General features: G+C 37.5%; 1 protein-coding gene across 1 annotated transcript in view; it reads left to right on the top strand.

Moving 5' to 3' along the window:
* Positions 1-875: 875 nt before the first annotated feature.
* The window catches only part of LOC149552601 (P-loop containing nucleoside triphosphate hydrolases superfamily protein), a 169,780-nt gene continuing 158,374 nt past the window's right edge, over positions 876-12,281 (top strand). The window contains exon 1 of the mRNA XM_089788197.1: positions 876-1,295. Within this exon, the coding sequence (XP_089644323.1) occupies positions 1,038-1,295 (258 nt within the window). The 5' untranslated portion in view covers positions 876-1,037. The remainder of the gene's footprint in view (positions 1,296-12,281) is intronic.

The raw sequence follows: 12,281 nt of genomic DNA, 5'->3' as shown, positions 1-12,281 counted from the left end.
TTGTTATAATAATAATTAATTTTTATTATCATTATTTAAATTATATATAATTAATAATTGATTTAAATATTTATTTTAGTTTTATTTATATTATTTCTTAATCTTTTTTTTTCTAAATTAATATATTAAAAAAAAATATCAAATAAAATTCATATTTTAAAGAATGACTAAAATGTATAAACAAAATAATGTGTTTTAAAAAATAATAAAATACTATATATTTAAAAGTTTAATATATAATTAATATAAGACTAAAAAATTTCTGAAAATATTAACTGAAATCCATGTAATGTGAAAGGAGTGATAAAATTTTACACAATATGACCTCAAAGATTTAGCCAATAAAGTGAATTTTTTAATATTATGAATTAAAAAAAATTGCACTTAAAAAATATATAATTAATAAGAAAAGTGACAATTTATAATTGTTTTGCAAATATAAATTTCACAATAGTGCTTAGGCAATGGCAAGTAGTAATGATGATGTATATAATATTTCAATAATCTTCTATTAAATTTATTAAAAATACCAAAAAAATTATTATTTATATTTAATAAGGTTAATATTAATGCTATTAGGACATATACACACCACTACCCAATTACAATTTATATTTAAAACATTGAAAAAACTACTTTCAATTTTTTTTAATTAAAAAGTTACATACATAAATTAAAATAAATATTTCTAAAATAAAAAAACGATCTTATATTGTTTTATTTAAAAAATAAAAAATAAATAATAACAAATTGAATGAGCCCTCTTAAGATATTCGTAAAACCATTTAATTTTGGAACTTCAATTTTAAAAGATTAACAGCCCTAAAATATTCTTCAAACCATCATTTAACACCCTTCTAATGTAAGGAAGTCCTCTGAGAAAATATACTACATTGGTTGAAATTTTTTTATCACGACTGTTCAACATTTTCTCTGCTTGCTCCGGAATAAGAGGTGGTTGAAAATTGTGCGACGTTCAATGCAGGACCAACGTTTACACCTTAAACAGCAGCGAAGCTTGGGAGGCATTATCAGCTATGGCCAAGACGAATAAGGGTTTAACAGAAAAACTATTCTCTCATTTAGACCCGCCGTTATCTGTAGAAACTTTGAAAGTACTGAATGAGAGCGGGTTTCATTACTGTACACCTGTTCAGGCTGCCACAATCCCTCTTTTATGTTCCCACAAGGATGTTTCCGTTGACGCTGCCACCGGCTCCGGGAAAACTCTCGCCTTTGTCGTTCCGCTAGTTGAAATTCTCAGGCGCCTAGCTGATCCTCTCAAGCGTCACGAGGTCTGCCTCTTTTCCCGTCTTTTATATATTTCAAATGTAGTATGTTTTATTAAAAATGGATAAAGCCCCTTTCAACTCTTCAGGCCTCTGTACATGGCTCTCAATAGTTGTACACAACTTCCTCAGCCAATCGCAACCCAGAGAAAGTAATTCAAATTCTTTTACAATCTTTATATTAGACGTAAAACATACACGATGGTGAGCTTCTAATGCAATTGATTCATTTCCGACTAAACCTGTTCGTGTTGAGGGGCTGGTGTCTTCTGCGTATTACGTGCCTTGCACCCACATATTTCAACATCATTTTCCTCGGGGGTAGGAGACCGGATGGAGTATAAATCGATTAAGTTGCCTAGGATGACCGGAGAGAGGAAGAAATACGGATATTGATTTTTCCGGTGGATGTGTTGGGTACTGTTGTGAGGTTCTCACACCATTGCCCCAGAATTTTGGGAACCCCCATTTTCTTGATCATTTTGGCAAATTTTTTTTGAGTTGTCCAAAAAATTTTAGGTTTAGAAAATTTTACGCCTTGTACACCTTTGGGCCAAGAGAGATTGGGTTAGATTTGTTTTTTTTTTTTTACCGGTCTTAACTCGATTTTACGGATCTTGTAATTTTATCCTGAGGCTGAACAAATTTAAAAGGCAACATTTTTTTTTGATAGTTAGAACAATATTTGGCGAGATAAATTTACAAATTTTTGGGACTTAGACGATTTATTTTGAAAATTGGATATAATTGTATAGACTTGAACATTTTCAAAATGAAATTTTTTATATTAGAAATAAGAGTTTCAGAACCAGAAAAAACACCAGAGTATCAATACGAATATACACAAGGAGGCCAAGCCTCACCCAGAAGAGAAAGTATCAGTTGAACATACAAAGCAACAAAAGGAGGAAAAACAAAACTATCTAGCTGAGAAGATCATAGTGATTTTCAACCCAGGAAGTCCAGCCTAAGAGACCTTCCATCCAAACTATACTTTTATGCCCTTGAATTTGCACCATCATAAATAACTCTTTTTTCTGGCATTCCCTTTTTCTCTAATATCTTTGTTCAATCTATTGCAAGCTTGCTCAAAAACATGCAGATCATCCAAAGTACTACGCCACTGGTACCCACGCTTAAGCTCAAGGTAGTAAAGAGCAGCATGCCCATCACGAAGGAACCTCCTCATATTGTCTCGTTCAATCATCATAGTAGTCTGCACTTGCAAGAAGATTTTAAGTAAGTGAGTTTTCGAAAAAATTCAGTAAGATCCCTATGCTTACCTTGATACCTTTCCTTGTTCCTGCACTTCCAGATCTGCCAGAGAATGTTAGACGACAATATATTCCAAAATAAATTGGTATCTTTAGGAAGACCATTAATATGACCAGAAATAATATCAAAAATATTAACATTAATAGGATAAACAATGCCAAACATTTTCCATATTTCTTTAGCAAAAATACAATCAAGAAGGATATGTCTACTAGTTTCAGGAACTCTACACAAGTTACAAATATCAGAATTAACAAAATCTCTCTTTATAGGTAGCTTGTCCAACAAAACTAACCATTTGAAACATCTAATCTGGGTTCCACAGGATTCTTCCACAAGATATCAAAATACTTTTTCAAAGCATCAACATCATAAGAAGAGTACCAAACAACATTAATATGATTGATAATATCAATATTACAATCAATGATTTTATAAATATTCTTAGCTTTGAGCAGAGTAGTAATGATACCACCAGGCCATTTGCACTTCAGGAACCTAAGAGAATCAGTGTGGCAAACAGTGGGAAGACCAACAGAAGCTTGCACAATCATGTTATAAGTTCTTCTATGGGAATCCGGGATAGCATATTTATCCTTAAGAATATCCCAAGGCATAATTTGATCATACTCAAAGAGATCCATAAATTGTTTAATACCTTTATTAGCCCACTGCCTAACAGAACACCCTTGGGTAAGGGCCAAAGGTTTACCATTTAGGTGGAGATTCCACCAAATGGATCTTTCACTATGGAGTTGAATATTGTAATGAAACTCCTTGTTAGTGATGAATTTCCTAACATGATCCCAAGCCTTCCAAATAGACTTGAAAACCACAGAGCCTTGAACCATGACAGTAAAATTACCAAGAATGAGGTCACAAAAGGGGAGGCTAGTCCAAGACTTAGCTTTTCTAGGAACACCCCTCTCAATATTGCTCCTAACAAGCACTTTCCAAGGAGAATCACCCTCCATGCATTGAAAAATCCATTTGGCAGACAAGGCTATACCTTGAGTTCTTAAATCCTTCAGCCCAAGTCCCCCAAGGGTCTTGTCAGTGTGGCACCAAGCCCACTTAACAGAGTGGATCTTTCTATTCCCTTTGCCATCAGACCAAAGGAATTGTCTGATGGACTTCTGGATTTCAGAAATCTGATAGTTATTAAAACACCAAGCAGAAGAATAATATATGGTGTATGAGGACAATATCTTCTGGCAAACCTGAATTCTGCCTGCCAAAGATAACGCCTTGTTATGCCATTTGTTCAGCTTTTTATCAATCTTCTCTTTCACCCAAGACCACATGTCTTTGAGGTCAGGCTCCACCGAGAAAGGGATGCCAAGATAAAATGAAATGTTTTAGATTTAATTGTTTTGGAAAATCTTTAATTTTTCGGTGAAAAAGGAAATTTTGCAAGAGTGAAATTAAATTGGAAAAGTTGATTTTGGAATGCTCAAAAAAGGATTTATCTTAAATTTTTTTTTTAATTGCATTGCAAAATTGAAATGGACTTAATTGCAAAATTTTGCATTAAATTGGGTAAAATTGCCTTGAAAATTTTAAAAATATTTAAGAGATTGGTAAATTAAAATTGAAAAATTGATTTTAGCTTGCTAAGTCCGATTTTAAATGATATTTTAATTACCAAAACTTTATTAAATGAAAATTTTAACACCTCCAAGGCTTTCTTAGTTTTATTTTGCAATTTTGGTCCTAACAGGCAATTAAAAATGCAAATTTCACTGAGGCAAAATTAATTTTCTAGCGAGGCATTTGATTTTGGACCATGAATGGTGGCCTAATTTAATTTCTTGTCTCTCCTAGGGCTAGTTGGCCAGCTACAGGGAGCAAGTGGATTGAGGTATAAGAAGGACTCCCCCTTCTTACCTCTGCATTCATTCCATCCTCCTCTTCCATGCTTGGGCGAATTTTCTAGAGGGCAGTGAATTTTCCTTCTTTGGGTGATTTTTCCAGATTTTGGCGTTTTGTGCAAAGGCGGATTTTCATTGTTGGCAAGCTGATTTTCTTCCACGAGGGCTGCAATTTTGCCCTAGGCGACTTTTTATGGTAGAACAAAATTTCTTGCCCTAGGCGATTTATTGTGGAGGTCTGATTTCTTCTAAGAAGTGCGAATTTTGCCTTTGAAGTTGGGGGATTTTATTTGTGAGAAAGTTATTTGGTCCAAGACCCGATTGGTGACAAGGTGTGGGTTGTTTCAAAGAGCTTAGAATTCTGATTTTGCAAGGAGATTTGAATTTTCTTTAAAATCTGATCTAAACTTCAAAGAAGACCTGACTATTGGTAAAGATAAATTCAATTCACTATTTAGAGTTGAAAAGTGGTTCTTAAGCGGATTTCACTCCTTGTTCTTGCTCGGTTTTGTTTCCCTTATGTTCTTTTTGCATTTATCATCCACCACTTCATCATTCCATCTATAGGTTGAAGTTTGGAGAGATAAGTGTAGAATCCATGATAGGATATTTGGCGAGGTAGAAATAAGCTATATCACCCTAGGAATGAAGTTGGGAGATATAAGTGTAGTCCATCCTAAAGTAACGAAGAGGCAAAAATAAATGATAGTCCCATCCCTAGGTTGAAGATTGGAGATTGATAAGTGTAGTGATAGGAATTGGCGAGACAGAAATATGTTAGAATCCATCGATAGAAAGAAGGTTGGAGATCGATAAGGGTAGTTCATATCACACAGAACAAAGGGGTAGAAATAAGTGTTTAGGATGGTAGATGTTAGTGCAAGCAAGAACCCAAAAAGAACAAATACTAATAAAGACAAAGAGGACATGATGCCCAAGACCACCTTCTTCTCAAAAGTGAGGTGAATAATCGATACCAATATCGGTACAATGAACATGATATAGCTAAAGAACAGATTAAATGAAGGACAATCCCCCATGGCAAAGAAGATATACAAAAGTGGAATTGTACACGCAGCGGCCTTTCCTCCTACCTTGCCTTACCCAGAATTGGTTATGGAATGTGCATCCAAGTTTGATTTGGTTAGCAAATCCATCATTTTTGATGAAGGGAAAAGAGTGTTGGCCAACATTAGTGGACAGGTGATCGAAGAAGCATTTAACAATCCCCAGTAGAAAAGCATGACGGTAGTAATGATGGACCAGGCAACCAAGTCATTTCAAGATAACCAAGAGGCTTATTTCATGTATCTAAAGCAGGATTGGCTACACGAAGGAAAGAAGGGAGTCACCAAATCATCCAGGCGTACTATGTCAGACTTCAAACTAGAGTATGGCAACCTCATTGTGCTTCTCAGCCGGATCATGGGCCTAGCTTAAGGTATGCAATTCGAAAATTGGATGTACTTCTTTATTAATGAAATGGAAAAAGGGAAAAGAAGATTTGATTGGGCTAGGATCATAAGTGAGAACCTAGAATTGCAACTTAGGACCATGCAAAACCAAAAGCAATTCTATATGGCGTCCTATCTGTTCTATTGGATTGTGAGGTTGTATGAAAATCCGGGACATAAGGCCTTAGGAGAAATTGGCAATGGGCCGAGGCAATGTTTGGTGCATGAATGCTATCCACAGCTTCATTTGCACAACAACACAGACTATAAAATATTTTGTGACGCCTTTGCCATGAAGACAGTAAGGGTACTACAAGGGACACCCGCTAAGAGGCTCTCATCGGAAGCAGAAGCAAAGATTAAGAAATATGGGAGTTGGTTCATCCAGTTTCCGCAATTCACATACATTAGAGTTGCAGGAAGCACAGTTTGTCTCAAGAGGCTTCTAAGGTACCCACTTGACAAGGTAGTTTTGATGGAGTTGGCTAGGCAACTTGAGCATTATGACAGAACGATGAAACTCAAAGGTGAGACAGACATTACCTTCTCATTTGGAATTGACAATGATAGTTGCCCCAATCCTGTCGCCTTTGCAGTTGTCGAGAAAGAATTGGAATAGTATCATCTAGGATGGTATAGAGCAAGGCAATGATTCGATCCTAATGGTCTTATCAAGGCATCTTGCGGAAATGCATTAAAACATGTTCCTACCATAGAAGATTATTGGGCCAATGCACGGGATGACTTTCACGTGAGGAAGCTAGCTTTCTCAAGATTGTTAGTAAACATGATGAGAGATATCAAATGGAGAGGCCTTGATATTCTTGATCAACTGGAGGACGATGAAAATGTGTTGAGAGAAGATTATAATACAGTGGAGGGAACAGAGTTGAATAAAGTGGATTGGAATGATCACCAGGATCCTTCCTTGGAGGCGGTTATAGGGGCAGTTGATGCACATACTGAGTCGTGGTACAATGGGAAGTTGAGAAAATCGCAAAGTCAAAGGGTACACCTTACTTATGAGAAGATAAAGCCAAAGGAAGGTCGAGCGGAATCAGTCGGATAGAAGGATGAAGTCAACGACAAGCTAGTTGAGTTCATTACTTTGGCTAAAAAGATGAAAGGAAAGGGTAGAACTATATTAGAAGATCATTTGATGCAGGCCCAAGTGGCAATTTCTCTTTCTTCTAGGATAAGACAAGTGTCTAATTCTAATTGGCTACCATTTTGGTGCCTTCTCATTGGTTGCCACTTTTCCCTTTTTTTCATTGGTCCATTGATGAGGTGGCATCTTCTCATTGGCTGATGGGGTGGCAACCCTAATTAGGGTTTGTAGGATCCAATTTGGATCGTTGGTTTTGCCTCTTTATCTCTACCATCGGTTGTAAATTTTGGCCTCTATATAAGGCCATTTGCTCTCATTTGTAAGGGGTTGGAGAAAATTGTTGTTAAGATAATGCCAAAATTGCTTTTCTTTCTCATTGTTGTGACTTGCATGATAATTAAGAACTTTTGGTATTGTTGCATGGTTTCTACTTCCATTAGTTAAAATAAGATTTTCATTTTGAAGTTGTTAAAGTAAATTTCATTTCAAAAAGTTGCTAAGTAGAGAGAAAAGTAGATGGATAGTTGCATGGTAGTATTAGTAGATGTTTGATAGGGATCTATAACTAGGCCACTAGCATCCTAGTGGCTTGTTGGGAAGCCTTGTATGGTAAACTAGTTCCTTTTCTTTTGAATCATTGCATCTATAGAGGTGGAATCGCCGGTTAGCTTTCATTAGATTCGATCCCCGTCCATTTGCTAGTCTTTCATTCACAGGAGTAGGAGTAGAATAGCAAGTAGTTTAGGAGTTGGAGTTTTGAAGAGGGAAGTTAAGCAAGCGTAAGTCATAAGAACATTCACCCTCTATCATCATCACCTTCTCCATCAACTTCATCTGGCATTCACACCGAATCACCATCGCCATCATTCCACCAAAAGTCCAAGTTGTCCTCAAATAAATAGTGTAAGGCCGCCTACGTGATTACCAACGAATCACATCGATATACTGAGTTAGTATCCACATGTGTAAGGAACGGAGTTTTGCTTATGACTTCATAAGTATTAACTTTTCAAGAGAGGAATTGAGGATTTGATATTCCATATTAGGTGTTCAATTGCTATATGTTATGTAGTGGTAAAAAACTAACATCAACATTATCTGGTGCTAGAAGGAGGGCTTGAAAGTGTTTTGTTTGAGGATTTGTTGGTATTCAATTATGAAGAAGAATGGTACTTCCTAGATCAAATCAACTTAGAGCAACTTGGAGAATGCTTCAAGACCATATTGTAGCCAGTTTGTGCTCAACTTCTTGGGAGAAAAGTGAAAGTACTAGAGAGTATCTGGACACTGTTGACGTATTGAATCAAGAAGAAAGGAAAGCACGAGCTATTGAGAGGAGAATTCAGAAGAGGTTGGAACGCCAAAGAGAACTAGAAAGGAAGCTTGAAGGAGAAAGGAAAGCACAAAGACAAGCTCAGGCTACCGTTAAAGAAAACTCAAATTAGAAAATCAATCGGGTTGGGATTATAGTCAAGCTGGATAGAAGGATTGGGTCTTTTTCCCCGAAACGTTTGAGAAATTGCAATCTGATAGAAGGCAAATGATACCGAGATCTACAACACACCAAGAAGAGGATCTACTTGTGCTAGAATTTCATAAGAAATCAAGGAATCGTTGGGTAGTTGATACTTCAAATTTAGCTAGCGCCTCAAGTAGTCAGCTAGTTCAAGGTCAAGCCAATCAACCAACGATGGCTCAACCACCATGGATCCAAAACAATGCCTCACCCATTTCATTCCAACAATATCATGATTTAGCAAAGAATTCGACAGTATTTTGCTCCAAGTTTTTTGTTAATGACCCTAATCGTACAACAAAGGAGCATATCAAAGTGTTCGAAGATGCATTGTGCAATAGAAGGATTCGACATGAGCATGTAGCATGCAGGCTTTTCCCTTACTCATTGGGGGAAGAACCTTACTACTGGTTCGTCACTCTGCCGGTGTCATCTATAACAGGATGGGTTCAGTTCAGAGAAGCCTTTATTGCAAAATTTGGCATGCCCACCACACCATTGGAGTTGCATAGAATGTTTGTGGACATTAGGAGGCACGATAAAGAGTCAATAAGTTCCTTCAACAATCGCTTCCACAAGGCTTACATGAGATTGCAAGTTCGTTACACAATGATGGAGGCAGGCGCTTTGGAGGCATATTATAGTGCCTTAGACAGTCAGACAACTATGTTTATAAGGATGGCGAATCCTGCTTCCACAATGTTGAATGAAGCTTACACTAAAGCAATTGAAATAGGGAAGCAATTGGGCCAACAAGGAATGGAACCTCCAAGTGCTAGGTATCCGAACAATCCAATTCCACAGCTTACATACTAGGCACCTACAAATCAGTTGGTGGTACATCCGGGACCTCCATTGTCTTACCTACAAATTAGTTGGTGGTACATCTGGGACCTCCGTTGTCTTAGGCACCACCATCAATGCCAGTTTATCTGCAAAGTGCAAGTTCATCCACGAGAATGCAAGAAGAAAGGGATGAAATGAAGGAGTTGATCGAGCAAGTTAAAAAGCTATATACAAAAGTTACTTATCTGAGAAATCAAAACAATCAACTCCAAAATTCCCATAGAAGCAGTCAAGGAAACAATTATCAAAATTATGGTGGAGGTTATCAAGGAGGGTATCAGAGAAATCATCAAGAAGGTGGATACCAAAGGAACTATTAGGACAAAGACTATCAAAGAAACAATGAAGGTGGTGGTTATCAAAGAAATTATCAAAATAACAACCATCAAAGTAATAGCCAGCCACAAGATCAAGGATATATCAATTAGTCTAACCAAGGGAAGACATGGAACATAGGCCCAAACAATGGAAATGTGGTGTCGCCACTGGATAATCAAGCCTCAACAGATAGTAGGCCGGTGGATAGAATATTTCTAGCCGAGTCCGCCATGTCTAAATATTGCAGATTCCATGAGACTGATCAACATTCGGAGTTAGGAAATGCTAAGTTCAAGAGGGCATCTAACCTATTCTGGAACATAGTAGATGAATCAATCAACCAGGAAGATGTCAAGGTCACGGGGTATGAAATTGTCCCATCCTCGGGATATGATCAATGCTTGACTTTTGAGGAGATTTCATTTCCACCGGAATTTGAAGCATATGAAGAACACCAAGGGAGATTTCCTCTTGAGTCAGCCAACGGGCCAATTAGCGAGGTAATAGATCAAAATGGATATAACAATGGATCAGATTCTTTTCCACCTTTGAGCAACGATGGTCTAGTTCAAGGGATAGGTGGGAACTCATTTCAACAACTGGCTAGCAATGCAAGATTTTATTAGAGAAACAATACGAGGAATGATGGACCCGTCACATCCTTCATACCTCCAAACAATTTCAATACTCCTCCACATCCCAATGTAAGTAATGCACCAAATTCTTCAAGGGATGCACCCGAATAGAGACAGGGTAATCATAACAATGGAAATGGAAAACAAAGTTTTCAACAAAGTACGCAACAGAACAATCGGGATGTTCGAGGATCACAGAGTGTCCAGTCAACACAAGAAGCCAACAGAGGAAGAACAGGAAACAATGCTGTGAATAATGATGAGCTGAAAAGATTAGGGCAAAGTGTAGTAGAGGAGATGAAGAAGATCAAAATCAATCTCCCTTTGATTGAATTATTGAAGGTAGTGGAAATTAGAGATACATTCCTTAATAGTTTGAAAGATAACAAATCACAAGGGTCTCATACTCAAGGTGCAATAACACATACTCAAGGGAGGCCTCCTCCTAGCTTAGTGCATGTGATCCAATACATTCTAGGAGGATACATGATGAATTCATCTCAAGAGGTTTCATACAAAGGGATAGAGGACTCTACACAGGATTGCATATGGCGACATTAATGAGTTCAACAGACAGCCAGGGCCTCAACCAGTTTATGTGCTCAAGAATTAACGTGGGCGGAACCACAGGCTCAAAAAAGTCAAGACTCGGTAAATAATAAGGAAAAGGTGAAGAAAGAGGAAGTAGTTCAACTGACAGATTTTGGAGCGAAGCCGAAGCAAGTACATAAGACACCAATGGTATATTATCAAGGGAAAGATGAGCCAGCCCCATTCCTGCTATCAGTGAGGATATTTGGGAAGCTTCTCCACAATTGTTTGATAGATTCAAGAGCATCGAGTAATGTCATGCCTTTGAATATTTGTAGAAGTTTGGGAATCACACCTTTGGGATCAAATAAAAAGGTTACCCAATCGGATAAGACAGAAGTATCGGTGGTAGGTGAGCTACACAACATACACATGTAGTTGGCATTTGATCTAAGGATGGAACACATGGTAGATGTTTCAGTGGTAGATGTGGCCGATACCTATGGATTGATCCTAGGTAGAGATTAGGCCAGAAGGCTGAATGGATACATGGCAACTGACTTTTCTCACATGTGGCTCCCATGGAAAGGACTAGCCAACCAAATCAGAATTGATAGTACCCCAAGGTTGAGATTAACAGTTATTAAGTATGGGGAACCAAATGAAATATTGTTTGTAGAAACAAATATGAACACCTATAGACCTAAGAAGTCAGAAGTGTTGACAATGAATATCATAAGTGAAGGAAAGGATTCCACTGAGATCTTGATTGAGTCGGATCGAGACATTTCATCTGACGATGATGAAGGCATGTTCAAAAATTTTAAAAACTTTGTGCCTAGAACTGTACAACAAGGAGTAGAGTTGGGTAACCAAACTTCAGTGAGAGACTTATTATTGCCCAACTGGTGCAGAATCCACAATGCATTACATTCGGAATTATCTTGCTCCTTGTGCATAGTTGCCTTAGAACAAGTTGAGAAGAGAATCTCGAGGGCACTAAAACAAGATGATCAACATGGCGAACAGAAGGTTGAAACTTTACAAGTTGATGAAGCACAAAGTAGCATGATGGGTGAAATAAAGAACCAAACTACACTCCCTAACTTGGAAATGAAGAAAAGTGATGAAACAGATAAGTCCAAGGGTTCCCAAAAGAAGTATCAAGAAGTTGACGGAGTATGGACTCTAAGGTTCGATGGTTCCAAAACCAAGCAAGGGGCTGGAGCCAGATTTGAGTTAGTTAGCCCAATAGGGGCAACGTATTTGGAGGCACATAGATTGCAATTCCCATGCACCAACAATATGGCGAAATATGAAGCTTTGATTTTAGGCTTGTTGTGTGCTATCGAGAAAGGTGCTAAGATACTTCATGTACTTAGAGATTCATATTTAGTAATTGAGCAGATAAAGTAGAAGTCCGCCTACCATGACAAGA

The sequence above is a fragment of the Cupressus sempervirens genome, chromosome 6 (genome assembly GCF_028749045.1).
Source record: "Cupressus sempervirens isolate cs-2001-9-10 chromosome 6, ASM2874904v1, whole genome shotgun sequence".
Classification (NCBI taxonomy): domain Eukaryota; kingdom Viridiplantae; phylum Streptophyta; class Pinopsida; order Cupressales; family Cupressaceae; genus Cupressus; species Cupressus sempervirens.
This window is presented reverse-complemented; position numbering and strand designations above follow the sequence as displayed.